Source organism: Myotis yumanensis, unplaced genomic scaffold (genome assembly GCF_028538775.1).
Source record: "Myotis yumanensis isolate MYYU_CA2020_CCGP unplaced genomic scaffold, mMyoYum1.0.hap1 SCAF_17, whole genome shotgun sequence".
Lineage (NCBI taxonomy): Eukaryota > Metazoa > Chordata > Mammalia > Chiroptera > Vespertilionidae > Myotis > Myotis yumanensis.
Window position 1 is genome coordinate 29,795,362 of NW_027223768.1, and position 22,187 is coordinate 29,817,548.

At 43.1% G+C, this 22,187-nt stretch overlaps 1 protein-coding gene across 2 annotated transcripts in view; it reads left to right on the forward strand.

Annotated features, from left to right (window-relative positions):
* Positions 1-22,187, forward strand: part of KCNH1 (potassium voltage-gated channel subfamily H member 1) — a 260,977-nt gene that overhangs the window by 17,824 nt on the left and 220,966 nt on the right. For both annotated transcript variants that reach the window (XM_070396298.1, XM_070396299.1), the window contains exons 3-5: positions 3,032-3,138; positions 15,805-15,933; positions 20,938-21,056. In XM_070396298.1, the coding sequence (XP_070252399.1) occupies positions 3,032-3,138; positions 15,805-15,933; positions 20,938-21,056 (355 nt within the window). The remainder of the gene's footprint in view (positions 1-3,031; positions 3,139-15,804; positions 15,934-20,937; positions 21,057-22,187) is intronic.

Here is a 22,187-nt window from a genome sequence, read left to right on the forward strand (position 1 = left end):
TTATGGCTATTTTAGAGAATACAATGTTGGAAACAAGTGCCTTGATCATAGAGCTTTGCATCAGAAAAAGAGAAGAGAACCCATATTTGGTTGCCTTCCAGTTCCTGTTTCAGCTCTCTCTGATCCCTAACTCAAAGACAGAGGCAAATGGTGCTAACTGTGCAGCTTGTGTATCGGACAGGGTTACTTACCAAGCAGCACCTTTGGGCAATGGTGTTAGAACAGCTCTTTCAAAGTGTCTTCAAGGTGTTGAGTGGAACACGGATCCTGCCTCCTCCTTGCATTTCCCTGCAGAGCCCTGGCAGGGCTGGGCTCAGCACAGCCTTAGGCTCCTCTCAGTCCCCTCTTTTTCCTGAGTCCTCTGCCTTCAGTGTGTTTGCAAGAAGCGGAATCATTTTCCTCATCCTTCCAAATCAAGAAATAATCTCATCCACGAAGCGGGGAAAACGCTGTGTGACCCAGGCATCGTTTTTGGTTTTCAGAGACGATGCATTTTCATGCTAAGAAGTCAGCCAAACAACTAGTTTGGTGAAAAGTATGAAATGTTTTGAAAATATTATTATTTTCTTAAACTTTAGGGTTTGGGGACTGGGAAATAGAAAGTTTAAGATCCCCCATGCCCAATGCTCAAAGATTAAGAAATTATAGCTCTTAAGTAATACAATAGAATCCTCTTACAGTCGTGGTATGCTTTCATCCTCTTGCGTGTCTATGTCTAGATCCACATCTGCATGTGCACATATGCCAACAGAACTAACTGGGAGAGTTAGCTTCACGTTCTAGTGGGACTTGAGCGGCCTTTCCTTCCCTTTCTTGCTTCTTATTGGTTATAGTCAGATACTTTAAGAAAATCAGATAAATTTGCTCATTTAGCCACCTTCAAAAAACAAACCAACCATACGATCCTAAGAAGCTCATGTACTTCCCTGAAGCTGTCCCTTCTGTAGAAATAAGGTAAACCTACCTTGTGCCAGCTATACTAGTACTCCTCTCCGCTCGGGAGCCTCTTTCGCTTAATTCTTGCATTGCAAGCATAGAATGCCCAGGAAAAGGCATCTTACACTACAGCTTAAGGAAGTACATCCGAGAATGAAAGCTGGGTGTCATTATGGGCCTTCGTTTATTTGAAGACTCCATTCTACGGGCATTTGTTTAATCTTGTGAAGTAAATTGCCGGCATTTAGAGCCGGCATCGCATCACTTAAATGGAGGTCACTTATCTAGCAAATTAACTCGGAGAAAGTGGGAGGAAGCTCAAAAAGCTTCCTCTGAACAACCGGCTAAATAAAATGGTCATAGAGCTGAAGCTGTTACCTCCTCGGAGGAATCCTCTTGTTCTTGGCACGGCTAATTCAGTCTTGATCTATTCTTTTTTAAAGATAATTCAACAAGCTGGTTTATAGATGACGAGCACACCCAAAGGCCAAGAGCTAGGCATAGGGAAACCACAGGTAACAACAGTTCTCACTGAGCTGGGAAAGGACATAATCAAGGTGACACGGGTTCATAAAGTCCACAGCTAGGACACTTTCCTGACAGGAGCCCGCAGTAAGCCCAAGGCCGCTCCAGTATCAAGCTAAGCATGGCGCTCGACTTGGTGGTTCAGGACTTGCACTCCATATCCTCTGAGGTTCTTCTTAGCTCTGAAGTGCTACGATGCAGCAAGTCATCAAGAACCAGTTAGATTCGCATGTGGTATGCACAATTTTAGAAGACGGGGAGTGTCTTGTTTAGGAACCCATGCCACTGCTTCCACCTTCCCTGAGACTTGGGGGCTGAGTGTTGCTGTCTTTGTTATTGTTGCCTGAAGGCCTGGGGTGGGCAGGACAGATGGTCCCTGCATCTATGGGGAGCCTTTGTCAGAAGACTGGCTTTTCCAGCTCCATTGAGAAATAGCTTTTCTTCTCTTTCATTTTGTTAATGTCCTGTGCCATGGCTCGCTCTGCCTCGTTGGGGTGTATCCTGTCCCTGGAGGGACCAACCCTCGTCTTTAGACCATAGACAGTGGGGACTAGGAAAATGGAAAGTTCTGGCAGAGTTTCTGCCTCTGCCGAGAGCCAGTACGAGTAGGCAGGAGTTTCTGCCCCCGAGGAGTTTTCTCTAATTTTCCCCATGCTGCTGCTTTACCCGCTTCGTCTACTTTTCTCTAAACGTGAGCAGGAAGGAGTGAGAATTTGTAGGATTTCATCATCAATTTTTTAGCTCAATGCTTCCCCTCTTTTTTTGAGGGGGGCAGAGGGTAGGAAAACAGCTGCATGGATTAGTGGCTGAATCTTCTGGTTCTTTAACTCTGTCTTAATGTTTAGAACATCAAATTGCATCTCTTTTCTTATTTGATTGGAGACCTTTTATGATCCCCCCCCCCAAACTTGTATTTATTTTTATTGTGAATTAGAAGAAGAAAAGTCTGTGGTCAATTTCCTCTGCATCTTTCCTAAGAGTTCTTTCAGGATGAAGTTTAAGTTACTCATGGCTTCTAAGGCCATGCTCTCCTCCATCACCGGGCTGTGCTTACCTCTCTGTGTCATCTGCTGCAAATTTCCCCTCATGGTCTATATTCCAGTCATCCTGGACTGAACTGCATTCAGTTCCAGAGTTAACCTCACTCTCATCTCTGCCTTTGCACATGCTCACCTGTTGCCTGGAATGTTCTTTCCTTGCTAATTTCCACTTTCTCTTTAGATCTCATTTGTCCTTACCTCTGGGAGGCCTCCTCTGACCACTCAGAGAGTGCTCTGTGACTGTTCTGTGTTGCCTGATTCCTTATGTGTTGTCATACTGTTTTCTGATCTACTCTTCTCCAGTGTGTCTTTCTTATGAGACTGTTTATTTTGGGGAATAGTGATGGAGTCTTGATCACAGTTGAATTAATAAATCCTTTTTGAATGTTTTCTCTCTCTGTGTGTGTGTGTGTGTGTGTGTGTGTGTGTACTACAGAGCACAGTGCTAGGTATAGAACAGATATTTAATATATGCTGGTAGAATAATAAATATTTGCTAATCTAACTTGAGCTCTTTTGTTGATTTGCAGTTTTATGTATGGGGAGCTGACTGATAAAGATACAATTGAAAAGGTGCGGCAAACATTTGAGAACTATGAGATGAATTCCTTTGAAATTTTGATGTACAAGAAGAACAGTGAGTATTCAGACCATTCTGAACCATGTCTTAATGTGCTTGGCATCGTAAAATATCTCGCTTCCTCTGTTGCTGTCTCGGGTTTTCTTCTCTCCCAGCAGCTAAATGCTGTTACTTGAACCCATTGTGTGTGTTGGGAAAAATGAATTGATGAGTCAGACTCTTCCTCCTGGGAACATTTGAACGAGTCACTAGCCAATCGTAATCATCTTCCTGCCCAGAGTTAGTGTTTTTCCTGTTGGTTTATTTATGGTGAATTGCTGGCTTAAGGCACTTGTAGACTATATACCTTCCAGGGGGAAGGGAAGAGATGGGACAGAAACTCTGTGTGGTTTATCTTTGTATCTACCTTTCACAGCACTTGGTACAGCAGGTAACACCAGCAGGTGCCCAGTTAAGAGTTTCTGAATACAATTTTGTTCTCCTAGTGACCTCAGTTTTCCAGTATAGACAGTATTGATATTCACAGTGCATTGTTAATTTGTATTTGTTTTGGTTACTTCCACAAAGTATGTTAAAGAAGCTTGAGGTCAGTCCCCATGCACAAGGATAAAGCTTGCTTTTCCGAGGAGAATGGAGAGGAGCTGTGTTAGAAGTATGGAGCGTGGGCATAGGGCCGCAGCAGGACTGCAGAGGCGTCCAATTGTGCTTTGTTTTAACAACGCGGTTTTGTTGGTAAAGAATCCTGTCCCTTAAATACAGGATTGGATGGTATGTCATACGTTCAATAGAACATTTCCAGAGCGGTCCCAGTGGCACAAGGGGATACGTGTTTATTTCGGTGGTGTTCAAAGTGACGTGTTTTGCTCTGGAAAGCAGAGGGCACGTACTGCTTTGATCTGGAAGGACCAAGGACTTGCTTTCAGTCTGGCGTGTTGGAGGAGGCAGGTTTGGTTGCTCACCTGGGCAGATGCTGGTCTGGAGATCAGCTCTGGGCATCCACAAATCCAAGAAGTTGGTCTTGTCGGTTTCATGGTAGAGATGTTGCCTTGCTCTACCTCACTCCTTCAGCTGGTGGGTGTAGCGACCTACCCCGCTAGTCAGCCTAAGAGGGATGAGGTGAAAGACAGTGAAAGCCATGCCAGTCCTTCCACTCTGGGGAACACGGCCGAGGGTGATAGCTCTGACCAGTTGATGGAATCTTAAAGGTTTTCCACACCAGCAGCTTTGCGTACTGGATGGTGCGAATTTCCCCACAACACACAATACTAATTGGGTAGGTGTGTCACCAAAAGAATTTTTGCCTTTCTATTTTGCTGCAGAGGTTTCAAGCTTCATCAGACTGTGCATTTATCTTGCTCAAATTTAACGATATGTGTTTGGCACAAAAAGGGAGAGAGAAGGAAACATAATTTAAATAGAGTTAGTGATTTCACTTGCCACTGCCTTCAGTGAGCATCTGCCCCCGAGGGAGTATAAGATGAGAAAAGGGAATTTGCTCTTTCCTCAGCTGCCTCCAGGATGAAGGCAGCTGAATCTCACGCACTGAAGGCGATTCCGGTGTACGAAGTTCTGTTCTTTAGTAGACGTTGCCTCTGTGTGTGAGTCAGTAGGTTCAGCTGAGTTCTACAAAGAGTCAGCATCCCTTCCCTCCCTGGAGGTTGACTGAGTGGGCTCACTGAGAGGCGCATGCCCGATTGGGCAAAGGGCTCTACTGGGGCTGGGGATTAAATCTGCACAGGCCGATGCTCTAACCACTAAGCACACTGATCAGGGCTATGCTTTTTTTTTTTTTTTTTTTTTTTTTTTTTTTTTTTAACAGTGTTTTATTGACCTACAATGTCAGACACTAGGCTTGCTGCCAGGAATGTGGTTTTGGCAAGAGAGATGCAGCTTCTACTCTTATAGCATTTGCAGGGGTTGGGGTAGCATCCACAGGACAGCCATAGTGTCTGTGTTTTTTTTTAAAGGACCATTTATTTATTTAAAAACATTTTTATTGATTTCATAGAGGAAGAGAGAGGGAGAGAGAGATAGAAACATCAGTGATGAGAGAGAACCATTGATTGGCTGCCTCCTGTATGCCCCCCACTGGGGATCAAGCCGGATACCCGGGCATGTGCCCTGACTGGGAATCGAACCATGACCTGGTTCATAGGCTGACGCTCAACCACTGAGCCACGCCGGTGGGGCAAGGCATAGTGTCTTGATAGTGACACACATAGGGGAGTTACTTACCCCCAGCTTAGGAGGTTAGGGAAGGAAGTCGTCCTTGCAGACAGGAAGTCCATGCAGAAACTGAAGGATAGGTGGGAGTTAGGCAAAGAGAAGGGCAAAGAGTACCCCAGGCTGTTGGAATGCTTAATTGAGTTTGTGATGCCACTTGCCATTGCCTTCAGTGAGGAGGTAGCAGGTGAGAGTGAGCACTGGAGGTAGCAGGTGAGAGTGAGGAACAACAGGGCTTCTCAGACTTGGACATGCCTGGGAAGTCATCTGAGAATCGAACTACTCTTTCCATTCAGTAGAACAGGGGAAGGTCAGAGATTCTGCTCCCAGGTGATGGTGATGCCGCTGGTCCACCTGTCACACTCTGAGGAGCCAGGACAGAAAGCAGCTAGTGAAGGCTGGCTTCCAGGCCTAGGTGTGTCTTTTTTAATTTTAAATTAAAAAATATATTTTATTGACTTCAGAGAGGAAGGGAGAGGGAGAGAGAGAGAGAATTAATGACGAGAGAGAATCATTGATTGGCTGCCTCTTATACGCCCCTACTGAGGATCGAGCCCACAACCTGGACATGTGTCCTTGACTGGAATCAAATCCGGGACCCTTCAGTCTGCAGGCTGATGCTCTATCCACTGAGCCAAACCAGCCAGGGTGTGTCTTTCTTCATGGCCAACTCCCTGCACCCAACATGGTTCCTGACACAGAAAGTGCTCTACCAAAACTCATGGAGTAATTACATAAAAATGTAAGTAAGTGAGAGGTGGCCAATGGAGCTGCAAGGTTACTAAGGGCCGATGACACAGCCACGTTAAAGAGTTTGGAATTTTTCTCAGGAGCAGCAGTGGTGGGGAAGGAGGGTGGGGGTGAGGGGCATGGAGGGGCTTTAAGCAGGGTTAAGCAGATAATCAGACTTTCATTTTAGAAAGATGATTCCAGTAGAGTGTGGGGATGGAATGGAGCATTGGAGACTGGAGGTGGTGGCTGTTAGGATCCACCCTGGTGACAAGATGAGTGTGGCCTCTGTAGGGGACCAGGCAGTTGAGAGGGTGAGATGTGGGTGGTGGTGATGGGGAGGGGTGGTGGGAGGAGCCTGAGTGCAGAACTTTGTCAGTGGTGCCCACTGATTGGCTCTTCCTCAGTTTGCCCAGCCCCAGGCAGTGCCCAGGAGGTGGGAAGCACCACTTTTACTGTCAGGACTCCCATCCGGTCTGAAGTAAAACTCTCCAAGAATCTAGCCAAGAGCCTGGCCTGGAGGAGCTGCTCAGCGAATGTTTGTGTTAGTGACTTTGAAAGGATAGTCCCCAAGAAACAGATGAGTGAAAGAAAAATATGAGATTCAGAGGGAGGGCATTGAAGTGGGGGAATGAGCAATGTGGGGCTGGACCAACGGGCGATGCCCCGGAAAACCAGACTGAACCTACGTGGATGGGAGGAGAAGAAGGAGGAGGCAGAGTTTGCTTCTGCTTTCAAACTTTCGGTTCATTAGATGGAAACTTTCAGCATTTCGAAGCAGTGCAGAGTCCCACGGGGGAATCGGCAACCCCGTGGAGATTTTTAAAATGTGAAATGTCATCATCTGAAAGAGTGTTTATTTTTCTCTCTCATTTTTAAATGATTGCATGTTTACTATGGAGAATACATGAGGGTATAAAGAAGAAAAACAATCACCCCAAAGCCTCAAAGACTCAGAGAAATACTCCTATACTCTTAGCTGTTTGGTGTGTTTCCTTTCATTTTTTTGCCTGTGCACATGTTACATAATTGATATGTTGACATAGATGCAATTTGCAATCATACAATTATGTAATCTTCATCACAAAAATTTCCCCATCATTAAAATTCCCCATAAACATCATCGAGAAAGAAGTTTATTGATACTTTCTCTATTGTTGGATATTTATAAGGCTCTAAATTTTCTTTATTAAACACATGTTAAAGTGAATATCTTTGTGCAAAGATATTTTGTGGACTTTATGAAATTTTTCCTAGAAGTTGAGTGTTACTGTGTCAAAGATTATGAACTAAGATTTCTGAGACATTTTGCCAAATAGTGTTCTGGGAAATTGAACCCACTTCCAAGTTCACTTGACGATTACGAGCATCTGACTCGTCATACTGTAGTAGCGTTTAATAGTGTAATTTATCAAATTGCCTACAATTAAATTTTTTTTGTTTAATGAGTATTTTTTAATGCTAGTGAGATTGAATAGTTTTCCTACTTAGCGTTTTAAATTACCCTTTTATGTTAATTGTTCAGATTCTTTGCCCATATACGGTATTCTATTTAATTCTAGTGTTTTTCTTACTTATTTTCATAAGCTTTTTAATAAATTGTTTTGATTATTTTTTCTCCTCTCCCATTATTTAGTAGAAAGGATCTTCTTTGATAAGCATTCATGTTTTTCTAACCTTTTGGGGAGTTGGGAGTAGAAGGCTTCATGGTGTGATTTGGAGTGAGTGTATGGAATATTCATGTCTTGAAGGATGGATTATCTGACAGGTTTATGTCTATTGATCAGTTGAACCAATAAACCTGGGCATTTTGGTAACCCTCTATATTTTGTATGGTTACTTAGGTATCTCTCAGTATGCTAGAACATTTTCTGACATAAATGACAGTCATCATTAATAAACTCATTCAGTAAATATTTAGGCAGTCACTATTGTGCTAGTCAGTTACTTTTTCCATTTTTCAAGCAAGAAAATCAAGAAGTATCAGCCCTGAATGAAAGCAGTACACCCTCCAGGTCACACTCCCCAGTGTGCGGCCAACTCCACAACTTGTGGCGAGGCCGGTGGCCTCGAGTTCTGGAGCTCTGGGCCCGATTCTCCATCAGAGAAACATTCTGCCAAGCCAGCAAGGAGAAGCTGCTGGCCAAGTACTTATTGATTACCTACTGTCGGCCTGTGGGTATCCAGATATAAGAAACTGACTCTGCCTTTGAAAAGGTTGCAATCTAGTTGTGGAGATGAACGTAATAGGAAAACAATCTTATTTTGCCTATTTTCCTAATGGATTGTCTTGTACTTATTCAGTGTGAGGAGCTGCTTAGATTAAGGGATATTGATAAATCATACACATAATGAAAAATATTTCTCCTATTAAAATTTTTCTTTATATATAAAAGTATAACATTTTTAAGTCAGTGTTTTCCTTTGTGTTTCTGAGCTTTATCTAACACTTAGGAATTTATTTATTATTATTTTTATGTGGTTTTATTGATTTTAGAAAGAGGAATGGAGAGGGAGAAAGAGAGGGAGAGACATAGAAACATCAATGAGAGAGAAACATCAATCGACTGCCTCTTGCATGCCCCCCCCACTAGGGATTGAGCCTGCAATTCGGGCATGGGCTCTGACTGGAAATTGAACCTGGTGACCTCTTGGTGTGTGGGACAATGCTCAACCAACTGAGCCATACTGGCCCAACCAACTGAGCCATACTGGCCGGGCAGGAATTTATTTTTATATGTTATGTGGCATAGTAATCGAACTCAGTTGACTTTCCACATTGTCTATTCGGTTGTCTCAGTATAGCTGTCCTCCCTTATCTGCGGGGGATACATTACAAGACCCACCCCGCCTCCCCGGATGTCTGAAACCCTGAATAGTATTGAAACCTACATATATTGTCCCGCCTTTTCACTTAAGGGAAGCACTTTACGGCATCTCATTGGCATGTCTGAATGGCCAGCATCACTACTTTTGCACTTTGGAGACATTATTGAGTAAAATAAGGGTTCCTGGGACACAAGCACCGGAATACTGCGGCAGTTGATTTGATCACTGAGACAGCTACTGAGTGACTAGTGGGTGAGGAGCACATACGGAGTGGAGACGCTGGACAAAGGGACGGTTCACCTCCTGGGCAGCATGGCAGGCCCTCCAAGATTTCATCTCCATACTCAGTACAGTTCGAGATTTCACCACGCTATTCAGGACGATGTGCAATTTAAAACGTACGAAGTGTTTATTTCTGGAATTTTCCATTAAATAGTTTTGTGCCACAATTGACCGCAGGTAACTGAAACCTCAGAAAATGAAACCACAATAATGGGGGATTGCTGTACTATTTTTAAAGAATACAGTTCTTTCCTTCTAATTTGAAATGCCCTTTTCTTTATATGCTAAATTTCTCACATTCCTGGGTTTGTTTCTCTCCTCTCCTTTCCAAGAAATCCTTTTGTAATTTTTATTTTTTTCAGAGAGGAAGGAAGAGGGAGAGAGAGAGATAGAAAGATCAATGATGAGAGAGAATCATTGATTGGCTGCCTCCTGCAAACCCCCTACTGGGGATTAAGCCCACAACATGGGCATGTGCCTTGACCATAATCAAACCCCAGACCCTTCAATCCACAGGCCAACACTCTATCCACTGAGCCAAACGAGCTAGGGCATCCTTTTGTAATTTATTAGATATGTAAGTTTGATTAAAAATGCTTTCCCACTGATCTTCCCCACATTTAAAATGGGGATAATGTCTTAGTAGCAATTTCATCTCACAGAGTTGTGAGAAGTAAACCATGTGTCAGGGCTTGGCCTCATTGTGGTAAGCACTCAACAAATGATATCACTATTTTTATTGTTGCTTTTTTTAGGGCCAATGCCAATGACCCTTAATTACTGCAGTAGGTAGTTCCTGTCATTTTTCTTTTCAAAAATATCTTGGCCATTCTACTTTTATTTTTCAATTTGAATTGCATTTCCATTCATCAAGCTCCAAGGAAAACAAAGTGAAAAAGAATAATTGATATTCTGATTAAAATTGTATTAAGTTTATATATTAAATGGGGAGGTCTGACATTTTACAAAATTGAATCTTCTTATCTACAAGCAGTGTAACTCTCTCTATTTAGGTTTTGCTTTTTGTTCTTTAATCAAATTTTTATTACATCGAGGTGTAAGCATTGATTTTTTTTCCTAGTGTTCCCTTTGTTATGGTTGAATCTGGCCCCCTTCCTTTAAAATGGTTGGAGGCAGGTTTGGAGTTTCATTAAATTCCTTGAGATACATTCTCTTTTAAAGTCATCCAAACAACCCTGAAAGGTGATATGAGCATTTCAGTCGGACAGGTGAAAAATTTAAAAGGAAGGGAGAAAAGAAAGTAGTAGTTTTAAATACCTATGTAGCAAACATATACATATACATACACATGCACATACATATACATACATATACATATGTACATACATATATATACATACACATACACATACATATATATTCATACATATACACATATATATATGTATTTCTTTTATTTTAAGTAGGTCTATTATCCCCATTTAAAAACAGGGAAAACTGATTCCTAGGGAAGTTAAAGTGACCTGGCCAAGCCACAAAATAAACAGCGATAGGGCTCAAACCCAGGGCTTGGGATTCCAAATCAGTTGTTCTAATGGCCAGTGGCCAACTATGTCCCCCTGGTGCTGTCTCATCCTCTGTGCGCTAGTCATTTGTCTTAATGAAGTTGACCGCAGGCCACTGGTCTGTTTCCTGGGGCAGGCTGCCATTCCCTGGTCACGCCTCTGGACCTAGCCGAATGGCCCAGCGCATGCAGCCCTTCCCAAGAGCCAATCGCAGTGGTTTGGCCGATTCTGTTGTTGTTGAATGTAGCCTGGCTGCCTGGTTACAGAGAGTACCTGGGAGAAGGTCCAGGCTAGGGAGAAGATGATGGAGGCCAAAAATACTCTCATACACCTGAGCCTTGCTGTTCTTCTTGTGTTGTTGTTGTTGTTTTTTATCTGATCCCAGATTTCTTTTTATTCTTATGCTGTCTTCTAAGACGTAAGTGAAAATTCAGAGGACTAATCTGAAACATTTTTAAGTTCTGCAAGTGAGTCTGGGTGTATCATGATGAAATAATGTCCCCAAGGGGAGTCAAGAAAGGTTTAGCATTTGGTTATTTAAAGCAAGATGAGACCGAGGAAAAGATGTGGGTCTTGGGAGCAGTTTTGTGTTGGGAGAAAACTTGGATGAACTGAATGTGGAATCCAGTGCCCCTTTGCCTGAACAGTCCCATCTGAAAACACATATTATATTCAGTGTACTAGGGTTCCTTTTTTCCCACATCCTCACCAGCACTTGTCCTTTGCTTATTTCTTGATGGTAGCCATTCTGACAGGTGTGAGGTGATACCTCATTGTCCTTTTAATTTTCATCTCTCTGATGTTTAGTGACTTTGAGCATTTTTTTATATGTCTCTTGGCCATCGGTATGTCCTCGAGCCTTCCTCTTTTGTTATCTGACTGCTGGGGTTGAAAAACCCCACTGCCAGGCTAGGTGTCAGGTTCATAAGTACATGACCCAAGGGAGCTATGTAGGGGGTGAGAATCACAGAGTGACCAGAAGGAGGAGCTTGACTTGAACTGCCCCTCCAGTGGGCATCCTCCGCCAGAAAAGAGCTGCTCTCACAGCAGCAGCAGCAGCAGCAGCCGCAGCCTTTGCTCTCAGTAGGATTGTCAGATGCTGTTTCTCCTGGATGTGTGTATTGATCTTCCTTTAGTAGAAAGTTAATCATTGCCTCTTTGTCCTTTTCACAGAAACAGGACCTCAAATATTTGCTTTTCTTGGTTTTTTCCACTGCAGATAGTTGGGTGAGGAGGCAGAATTTTAATTGTGTGTGTGTGTGTGTGTGTGATTATTTGTGCATTTACTTTCTTTCTTATATCTTCGTGGAATGGATCCTGCTGCAAAGTCTCGATTCTAGGAGAGATCCCTCTAGGCCAGCTGTCCTGTGAAGATCTAGGTCTGAACGGAGTCAAAGGGCTTGGAAAAAAAAAAAAAATATATATATATATATATATATACACCTTTGCTCTTAAGAGGAAAAGCTGGTCTGTGACACCTAGGAGGGACTCATGTCCATTGGAAGAATTTCAGAGCTGACAATTTGCACCCATTCTACTTGCTTTTCTGGATTGCTTGGGTAGTGACAATTTGGGAGAGAGGCAGGTCTGAGGGACTGTGGAGACACTGGAAGCAGGATTTATTACTTTGAAACTCAGCAAGCATTTCTAGAGCACCTACCCTGCCAAGGTGGTGGAGTTTCACCACTTCAGGATGGCGGCCCCTGGAGTTGAGCAATGCAGTGGCCTACTGGGACCCTCATTAGATGCCATTGGAATATGGGGTGCTGGATGATAAGGCAGAAAGTAGATCAGATCTCCTTGGAGTGGATTATGATCTACTTAAAGAGACAGTTCTCAATTGTAAAGGTTTGATGGAGTCATTACATAGCACCATCTTTCTCTGCCTGTGAACAGAACTGATTGAGAGAGATGTAGAAATTGGGCAAATGGAGGATAAAACATCATCTTTTTGACTAGTAAAGCTGATCCTGGAAAATGTAGTTCATATCTGTAGGCAAGAGAGTTTTGTGAAAATAAAGGGAACCTCAACTAAAATAGAGTTTGGAGGGCCTTTAGGAGGAGCTCTCACAGCCTACCACTCATGATCGATTACCCCAAACAGGAAGAGACCCATACTTTGCATCTCCAACAAGAAGTTTCTACTTGCCTACCCTGGCCTGGCAACAGCTCAGCCCTTTCAATAACTCTGCCAGTGAAAACCACTGCACTTGGAAATCCCAGCTTTCTCCAATGTTTGTAAAAGTCTCTCCCAACGCACCCCCCATCTCTTTCCTCTTAAAAAAAAGGTTTCTCTCCTTTGTTCTCCAGACTTGCCTATGGTTTTGCCATAGCTTCCATGTCTGGAATTGTAATTCTTTGTTATCCCTGAATAAGCCCATTTATGCAGGTAAAATTACTGACTACTTTATTTTTTTTAGGTCAACAGTTTCTTAAAATGAATCCTGGAATTAGACAGACTTGCCTACCCATCCCAGGTAGCATGGGAGAACTCAGTTCTCCTCCTAGCAGCCATCTGCTCTGTCCTTTGACACCCCCTCTCCCCCCAACATTTATAAAATGGAGGAGCAGAGCAGAATGCAGATTAATCTCTAAGAAAGTAGACGGGGAGAAGTGGTCAAGCTGCCCATGTCTAATTCTTGTCCCCCAAATTAGCAGCCCAGGAAAAAGGCCTGGAGTGTTACATTGAAAGATGTCCCTGTACAGAGAAACATCAGATAAGGGAAAAGAAGGTTCCTCCCTCAACACGTTCAAATGATCAGCTGGAGACGAACTCTAAGGCAATAAAGACCAACTATACGAATTTTTGGTACAAGATATACTAGTATATTCAGTAGAAAAGGGATGATCAAAATAGCATGTGTTTAATAGGGGATCATTTCTGGAAGCAAGCAGTGGGTACAATTTAGTGAAGAGAAGCACTCAGTTTTAAGCAGTCTGAACTGTTGAAATGGGAGAATTCATGATGAGCTGGAACTGTGATAAAATGAAGAGCCCCCCCATCCCCTCCGCAATATGACTGACATAGTGGCTCTCATGATCTGGAAGATGTAGGTTGTCATCAATTCCAGTAGTCATGAATGGAATATAAAGATTAGATGGTATAGCCCCAACGGGAATGTTCACAGTGGAGGACCCATGGTGGCAGCTGTGAAGGGGAGGGTGCTGGGGACTCCAGCAAGACAGGGCTGTTGGTGTTAGACATCAATCATAGCTGTCCTCTCATCTGATTTATAACTTCGATAAATTAGAAGTGCTTTCTGGTTTACCACCTTAAATGAAAATCGCTTAAAGTTTTCTTTAGAGCAAAAAGAAAATGGTTTTTTGATTTGTTTGCTTTTTGTCTTACCAGCTAGGATACACCGAGAGCTGTGGGCACATGGGCTGAGTTCGTGTGATGTTTTCTTTTTAGTTTTCCGTTGCTTAATTGAAAATCATTTTCAACCCAACAGCTTCTTAGGAGGGGACTGGGAGAAGCAGTAACACAGACTTTCCAAAAACAGTGGGATAATTCAGAGGCCACATTTTCTTGATTTTGGAAAGCCATTTGTGATCTTTGTATAGTGGATTTTTCTTTCAAAACACATTTTTCTTAGTGACATTATAATCCAGTTGTCTTCTAAGAGCGCCCAGAAACTGGCAGCTGAAAATTATGGAAAGGGAAAATGGACAGTGAATTAAAATTAACTATAGATGAACCCATAGATAATTAAGCTTTAAGGTGAACAATTCTCTTTTAATCTATTTGCTGCCTGTTTTACATGGGTTAGTCATATTTATATAAGTGGTGTAGCTGGATATGTAAACTAGTTAAGTTAGACTGGCTAATCCTAATGTTAATCAAAGAGGTCTGTCTATCTGTGTTGTATGATATGGAAGCTGATGTGATTGTGGGCAGAGAGACCCAGATGACCTCTTGGGGATTTATTTCCATCTCCAAGATTCATTGAGTTATTTTCTTTCTATCTCCTAAAATAAAGTAAAATAAATACTGAGCCCAGTGCCTGGAAGCTTCCCTAATACTTAACATAGAGAAATATTTATTGTATTTTAACTTGAAAATGGCTATCAAATAGTATGTAAAATTACTAGCCCAGTTATGCAAAATTCAACAAATAGTAGGTTCTTATATGCCTGATGCTGTTTTAGGGACCGGGAGACAAGAACTAGATAGGGAGGGATTTGTCATTGCTCTGTGTCTCATTTAATTTTGTATCACAGAATTGATCGGGGAGACTTGCTGATGTCCTCTGGAGATAGAAAACACTTGTTTTCCCTAATTATGTTTTGGAAGCTGGAGACTGACTTTGTGTAGGTATTTGGCCGATACTTGAGTGGGTATATGAGAAGTCAGTGAGAGGAGCCCTGCCAGCTTCTCCTTCTGTGGATTAGGACAGTGCTTTGGAAGAGCTCATTTATCCCCTACTTTAGCTCAGGAGCAAGGACTAAAAGTTGAACCACTTTCACTGAGCTTCCTGAGGTACTAACGTAATCACAACCCCAAACCACTTGGAAAACTCCCTTTCTCGGGGAGCCTTTGCTGGAGAATCATTGAGGTGATTCTTTCCCTTCTCAACGTGTTGTCACTTGCTATTGTACCGGACCTTTAGAATTTTTATTTTGGGGAGAGAGACTCAGAAATACAGTTTCTGGTCCATGGTTGATGGAGCATATGGGCCACATTGGATGGATTCCCAAACTGGATTTTGACACTGGGGCCTGTTAGGAAATTTGGGTTTGCATGGTTTGCCGGCCATGTGGACAGTGCCCGTTCTGGCCCCGACTCTTTACTCCATCACATGGTCAAGTAAGTCTTTGTGTCTCTGGACCTTCGCTATTACCATACATTTGGAGGGATTTTTCAACCCATTCTCTCATAGTTTTACAAGGGTTAAGAGATCTGCGCTTACAACATTATTTTAACAGGAGAAAAGCCCCACTAAGTAGTCACTGTGAAGGTTTTTATTCCAGCAAGAAGAGAAATTAATGCCATAATAACCCCAGTACCTGAAGGAGTGAAGTGTTTTTTTTAAAAAAAATTAATATTTGTAGCTATTCATTCTCAATTCTTTGCTTCCATAGCCCCTCAAATGAGAATGCAAATGACTGACCAGCCTTTTGATATTTCTTTCAGGGACACCTGTGTGGTTCTTTGTGAAAATTGCTCCAATTCGAAACGAACAGGATAAAGTGGTTTTATTTCTTTGCACTTTCAGTGACATAACAGCTTTCAAGCAGCCAATTGAAGATGATTCATGTAAAGGTTTGTAATTCTGATTTGTATATTTGTGGCTTTTTTTTTTTTTTGCCTGCATTGTGAGCCTCATTACAGAGAATTTGAGGTTGCCAAGGAAATCTCTGCACAAAGATCAAGATTTAAACTTTGATAGTAGAGCATTTTATTGCTCTGGAATGTATTGAGGGAGGAGAAGGGGAGAATAAAAGCTTTGTTTAGGGAAGCATCTGAATCAGTTTTATACCTATTCAGATCAATCCTTTCCAATGAAGTTTAGAAGAAGATAGTTGGGCATCTCTGGCCTCATCAGAATCCTCTTGGGTTTTCACATGACAGATGTCAGTCACCTAAATGAGGTGGTCCTTGGCCACATTCATCTTTATGTATACACACATCTTTAAATTTGACTGAGTTCTAGGATTTCAAGATTGTTAAAGTAGATTTTAGACCATTTCTATCAGTGTGGTTGAGTAAGTCTGCAGCCATTTCATTTATTTGAAACATGCTATTAATGAGCATGAGTAACATTTCCATGGGTGTCATTTAATCAGCTGTGACCACAGATGTTACCAGACACCTCAGCCATACCACATGCATGCATCGTTTGAATAATATTGGTAATTAGGAAAGGAGGCGGCTCAGATTTCTAGAACAACTGTCCTCCTGAAGAGGCCCACTCATCAGGATATATAAAAGATGGCACGTTGTTCCCAAAGGTTTGGGATTCGAGGGTGTCATGGCATTCTTTTCCATCCCTCTTCCAAAGCGTCTACTCATGATAACTGGGAGGCTAGGGGCGCATTCATACTGCAGTGCTCCCTGGCTCTGTGCCTGTGGTTGACTTCCCAGCTCTGCCAGAGAGCTCTGCACCCGTGGTTTCCTGCGACACAGCAGAGAGATGAGAGTGGAACCCAGAGGAGGCAAACTGGGGCCTATTCTTCTCCATGTGACCAAATTGTGATTGTTAAATGGGAATTATAGGAGGAACTAAAAAGCATTAATTATGGGGATGCTCTCCGGGGCTGTGTACCGTGAGGGTATTTAAAATCCTAGCACATGTGGATGCTCACATTTTCAGAGCTCAGAGCATAGCGCTGTGTATACCAGTCCATTTTTTTTTTTTTTACTGATAGTGTAGTAAATCAATTTCAGCCTGCCTTTTGGTTTAAGACTACAGCAGATGTGAAGCCTCCCACCAGTGTCTCGGCCTCCTGCAGGCTCCCTTTCTCCTGCAGATGTGGGATTCCCTGCTTTCTAGTTTCTGACTGGAAGATTTCTCAGTGCAAGAGCTATTACTTGGTGATAGGCTCCCTCATGATTAAGTGACATCTTGCTGCCACCTAGAAAGGCCATTTGCTTTAACTGAATAAACTCACAAATAATATTTTAAAGGTAATCAGATATTGTGACACTTATTTTTGCAAGCTTCCTCTTAACAACGTAAACTGCGTGATTAGGTGGAGCCAGAATGTTTCACCACCACTGGGACGTTTTCAGGTGACATGGAGGTGCTATTTAGTGGGAAAGGCATACTCAATAGAGAACACACCTCGCATGTCACCTGTTGTCTGCATTTGATTCTCATGAAACCTGAAAGAAGAGAGAAGTCACATTTTGTGTGATAAATGAGACTCACTTATATGAGTGATGTGGTGAGACTCACTTAGGTTTATTTTTCAGAAATAAAATGTTCCACTTCATTTAACCTGCTTCAATGATGTATTTCCTTCACACACACACACACACACACACACACACGCACGCACACACACTTTGGTCCTCAATGTAGGCATGCTGCTAGTGGATCGTGCCTAACGTCTCCTCCCGGACATGCTTTATAAGCCTGTCCATTTCAAAAGCCATGGCAGATACGTGTAGACCCTCCCACTTGTCATGTCGCTGTGCCCCTGGCCCACGCTGATTTGGTGGTCTGCTTAGGACAAGGTCAAATTTTATACTAGTCTGTTTATGATAGAAGAACGTGATCATTCTCCAGGCCTTGTTCATAAGCCTATAAACTGCAGTTCTGGCCTCAAGGACCAAGTCGAGATGGAAAACGTGCTGCCCTGTGGCTGGGTTGCTCTCTGACTTGACATTTCTCCTTGGACGTGCTCTCTCATTGTGAGATCCCACAGGTCCAGCGGCGGCGTGTTGGTCCCACACGTCCATCAGCATCCAGGGTCTTAAGAGTGTTGCTGACTTAGGCTTGTTTAAAAGATGCTTTCCCACCTTCAGATCAGTCTTTTTAAAAGCCACTTGGGCTGATTATCTCTAAAATGACTTTATTTTCTCTGATCATGCCGTGCCTAACTTTGGGCTTGGGAATGGGGCAAGTGCATCCTAATAGTGGATTCGAGAAATCAGTAGGTGCCTAATATTTTCCCACAAACAACCCACAAAGGGGTAAACACATGGCAATAGTCTATTTAACACTTGACGCCAAGTAACTGGCCTTTCTCCCAGAGCTCTGAGCACAGGTGACGGGCCTGGGAAAGGCTCTCTGAGCTCCCTCTTTCATTTAATATATAAGCTCTCATGATCCTTTTGATGAATTATCCAGATCCTTGACTTCCTCTTCTTCTCTTTTCTGTCCATCTTTTGGCTTATTCCCTTGCTCTCTGACAAAAAGTACCTACAGATGGTATGGAGCAGGCATGAAGGCCAAGCTAGGTTTGCTGCTTGAGAACAGCTCTGGGGCGTGTGCGTGTGCGTGTGCGTGTGCATGTGCGTGTGCGTGTGTGTGTGTGTGTGTGTGTGTAGGCTGAATGAGAAAGTGGAAATTCTTGGCTGAAATAAGAATCTGTGATGCTCCGGGGGTTTCATTTGTTTATCTCTTGCTTTTCTGTCCTTATGGGTAATTGGGAATAGACTACAGTGTATTTTTCTCTGTCCCATTCTCCCTGCTGAGCCAGGAGCCTTGGGCAAGTGCGCAGGGAAGAGCCAGAGTGTAAGGCTCGGGCTCTTCTCTCTGCATTGCTGACTGAAGAATGAGTCACCCCTCTTGTTTTTTTCTCAGACCCCCACCAAGTAATCTCACATTAAAGGAGCAAACCCATTTTCAAAGATGCACGTAATGTCTTCTAAATGTATAGTTAAACTTGAGCCAAATGCAGACAACAAAAGGAATAGAAAACTCCAGAGGAGATTTTTGAAGGCCAGAGATTTAGAATATTTGGAGATGAGAGCTCTGGCAAGCGGTGGTAACTGCCGACCTGTTTTAATGTGTCTTCATGTGGGAGATTTGTGAGGCACTCGGGAAAGAAACAGAGTAATGGATACAAGCCACAGGCCCCTTCTTCCCGCCCTCTTCCCAGTATTAACATTTTATCTTATTCCCTTAGGATGATGGAAAGGTGACGATTGAGTGACTGCTACTTGATGACATCATTGTAGATTTTGGGTTATTTGTTCCTTGGTAGGGAAAAGATGGGGGAGGAAGACTTGACATTTAGGCAGTGTCCACATTGACCATCCATCCTGGCCCCATGTGTCCATTGTTCCCTTCTGGACGTTGGGTTATGGCACCAGCTCCTCTCAGAGAATCTGTGACTCTACAGATTAGGACAGCCTTCCCACGGGGGTGAGGATACCTTACAGGGGTTCTCTGCAGCTTCTACTCAAAGTGACGGGGCATGAGTTCCCAGGGAGGGGCCTGTAAATGTCTTTCCTGGTATCCCTGGACCTACTCTCAGAGGAGCTGGAGTTCCATTTCTTCTGGTTTGGGAAGGATTCAGGGCCATTCTTCTGCTTAGCTGCATTGTCCTCTGGATTCGGAGTCTGTGTTGGGAAGGTGCTCCAGGGTAGCACTTGGCCGATGAGGTTTCTGCAGACAGGCACTGAATACTGCCAAACTTTAAAGGACAAAAAATAAAATCGCCTTGTCCTGATTTTTAGCTGTCATGGAAAAACAGTTGCATGCTCTGTTTATTTGCTGGGGACCCTCAACCCCAAGGTTGGCCTTGAGAACCCCGACAGACTTTCAGGGGTTCCGTGAGGCAGTTGTCTTGGTCAACCTTGATGCAAATGGGTTGTTGGATTTTGGAAGGGACAGTTGTCTTTGGGGACCTTAAAAAGATCACCCATATGTCTTAAATTCTCAGTAAAGATCACTCATACATCCTAGATTCTGGGTATCAAGTGTGCTGGATTAGAAAAAGATCAGTATTGTCCTTTTCCTGGATAGACTGATGAGTCCAGATGGCCAAGGAGGCCTCGAGACAACCTCCGCCATAGCCCATCAATCGGAGCCCATTTGTTTTACCAGGCAAACGCACCCTGACTGTGGGGAGGTAGAGTATTTTAATGTTCACTTCACAGATGAGATAACTAAGCCCAGGTAACTTGTTGGGGATTACAAAGCTGGAGACAGAGATGGGATTTGTATCAAGATTCTTTCTGGGACTCTGGATTCTGAGTTCAGTCCGAGTCTCTCCGAGTTTCTTGTTTTAAGGGGACCTGTCACCAACTGTCCTTCCCCCAATCCCAGAGCAGACTAAAGTCTGCCCGTGCTTTCCCCCCACTTACCCACGGATTAAATTCATTTTTTATTCTCCTGGCCTTGGAGAATGGAATGGCCGATTGTCAGCTTGTCCGTTTGAAACCCGGTGTGAGCTGGGTCTCTGCTAGATCAGATGCGGGGGTTGAGCTCAGTCACAAGGTCAGAGAAGCATCGCGATTGCCTCTAGTGTCTGGCCGGAAAGCCTTGGGCCAGATGGGAGAGATCTGGGTTCTAGACTCTTTCTAGGTGTCTAAGCACCCCGTGCCTCAGTTTCCCTTTTGTAAACAGGTGCTAAAACCTGCCCTACCTACGTCACAAAGTCATAACGAGGATACAGTGAGTGCAGGGGAAAGCGGCACAGATTTGAGCATCTCTGTGTGCTTTTCTGAGCAGCAAGGCTTCATTGTGACCACGGGGAGGGAGCTCAGGAAGCCATGGGGTGTCTGCTTCTGACAGTGTAACTTGTGGTGTGACTGTCCGTGAACCTTCAGGACGTGGCTGAACCTGTCTCTTTTCTCTTCTGCATGCTCCAGGCTGGGGGAAGTTTGCTCGGCTGACCAGAGCGCTGACAAGCAGCAGGGGTGTCCTGCAGCAGCTGGCTCCCAGCGTGCAGAAAGGCGAGAACGTGCACAAGCACTCCCGCCTGGCTGAGGTAAGGGCGAGGGTCATCTCATCTTATACTTCACTTCTGTGGGGCCCAGGGGCTGAGTAAATGGTGCACAGTGAGTGTGCTGACCTTCAGGATCCCCAGACTCTCAACCCGGCTGGGCTGCATACCACGATGTATGACTTTGGGTAAGTGACTAAACTCCCATCTGTAAAAGGGACTGCAGACAGCTCTATTCCAAGTTGCTTGAGCTTACATGTGTCAATTCACTTTTTTGAAGGAGTAGGGAAGGAGCTAGAAGTGCTATATATACGAAAGGGGGTTGTATCTATAGACCATAAATATATATATATTTGAACAATATATGGGATCAGAGGAAAAGAAGATACAGGAAGCAAAAAGAAAATAAAATCACGTATGATCCGATTAACCAGGGTGGTATTCTCCCTTTTGCTGGGACAAGTCCTTGGGTGATGTTCACACTTTTTGGTATCCTGTAATTTAAATACTTAAAATATATAAACTTAACTATAATTAATACATCTTACATTAGATGATGAGGGGATAAGAGAAGGAAGAAAATAAAAGTATTTGCTTAACATATATACACAGGTATATGTTTTATATAAACATTCATAACAAAATCAAAGATATTCATAACTCAACCTGCTCTGTAGTTTTCTCCACTTAACTTAATACCCTCTAATGTACTATACAGTTCACTTATTTATTGTGTTTATTGTCCACTAATGTGTCCTAAGCACTTAAAACAGTGCCTGGCACATAGTACGTGCTCATCAGTAGTAAGTGTTTTTTAACTGATCAAATGGATGAAAAAAAAGGAAAGGATGTTAGTGTTTTTGTCTACCTGTCTTGCATAAGAAATTGCTCATTGCTTGGCAATGTGAGGCAAACATCTGAGTCACATCCCAGGGGCTAGTGAGTTTTCGTTAACTTGGCTACAGGCTTGCCAATTTTATGGATCTTTCCGAAGAACCAGCTTTTGATTTTGTTGACTTTCTCTAATGGTTTTCTGTTTTGAATTTTATTGATTTCTTGTCTAATTTTTATTATTTCTTTTCGTCTGCCTACTTTGGATTTAATTGGCTGTTTTTTTCCTAGTTTCCTAAGGTGGGAACTTAGATGATCGATTTTTGATCTTTCTTCTTTTCTAAT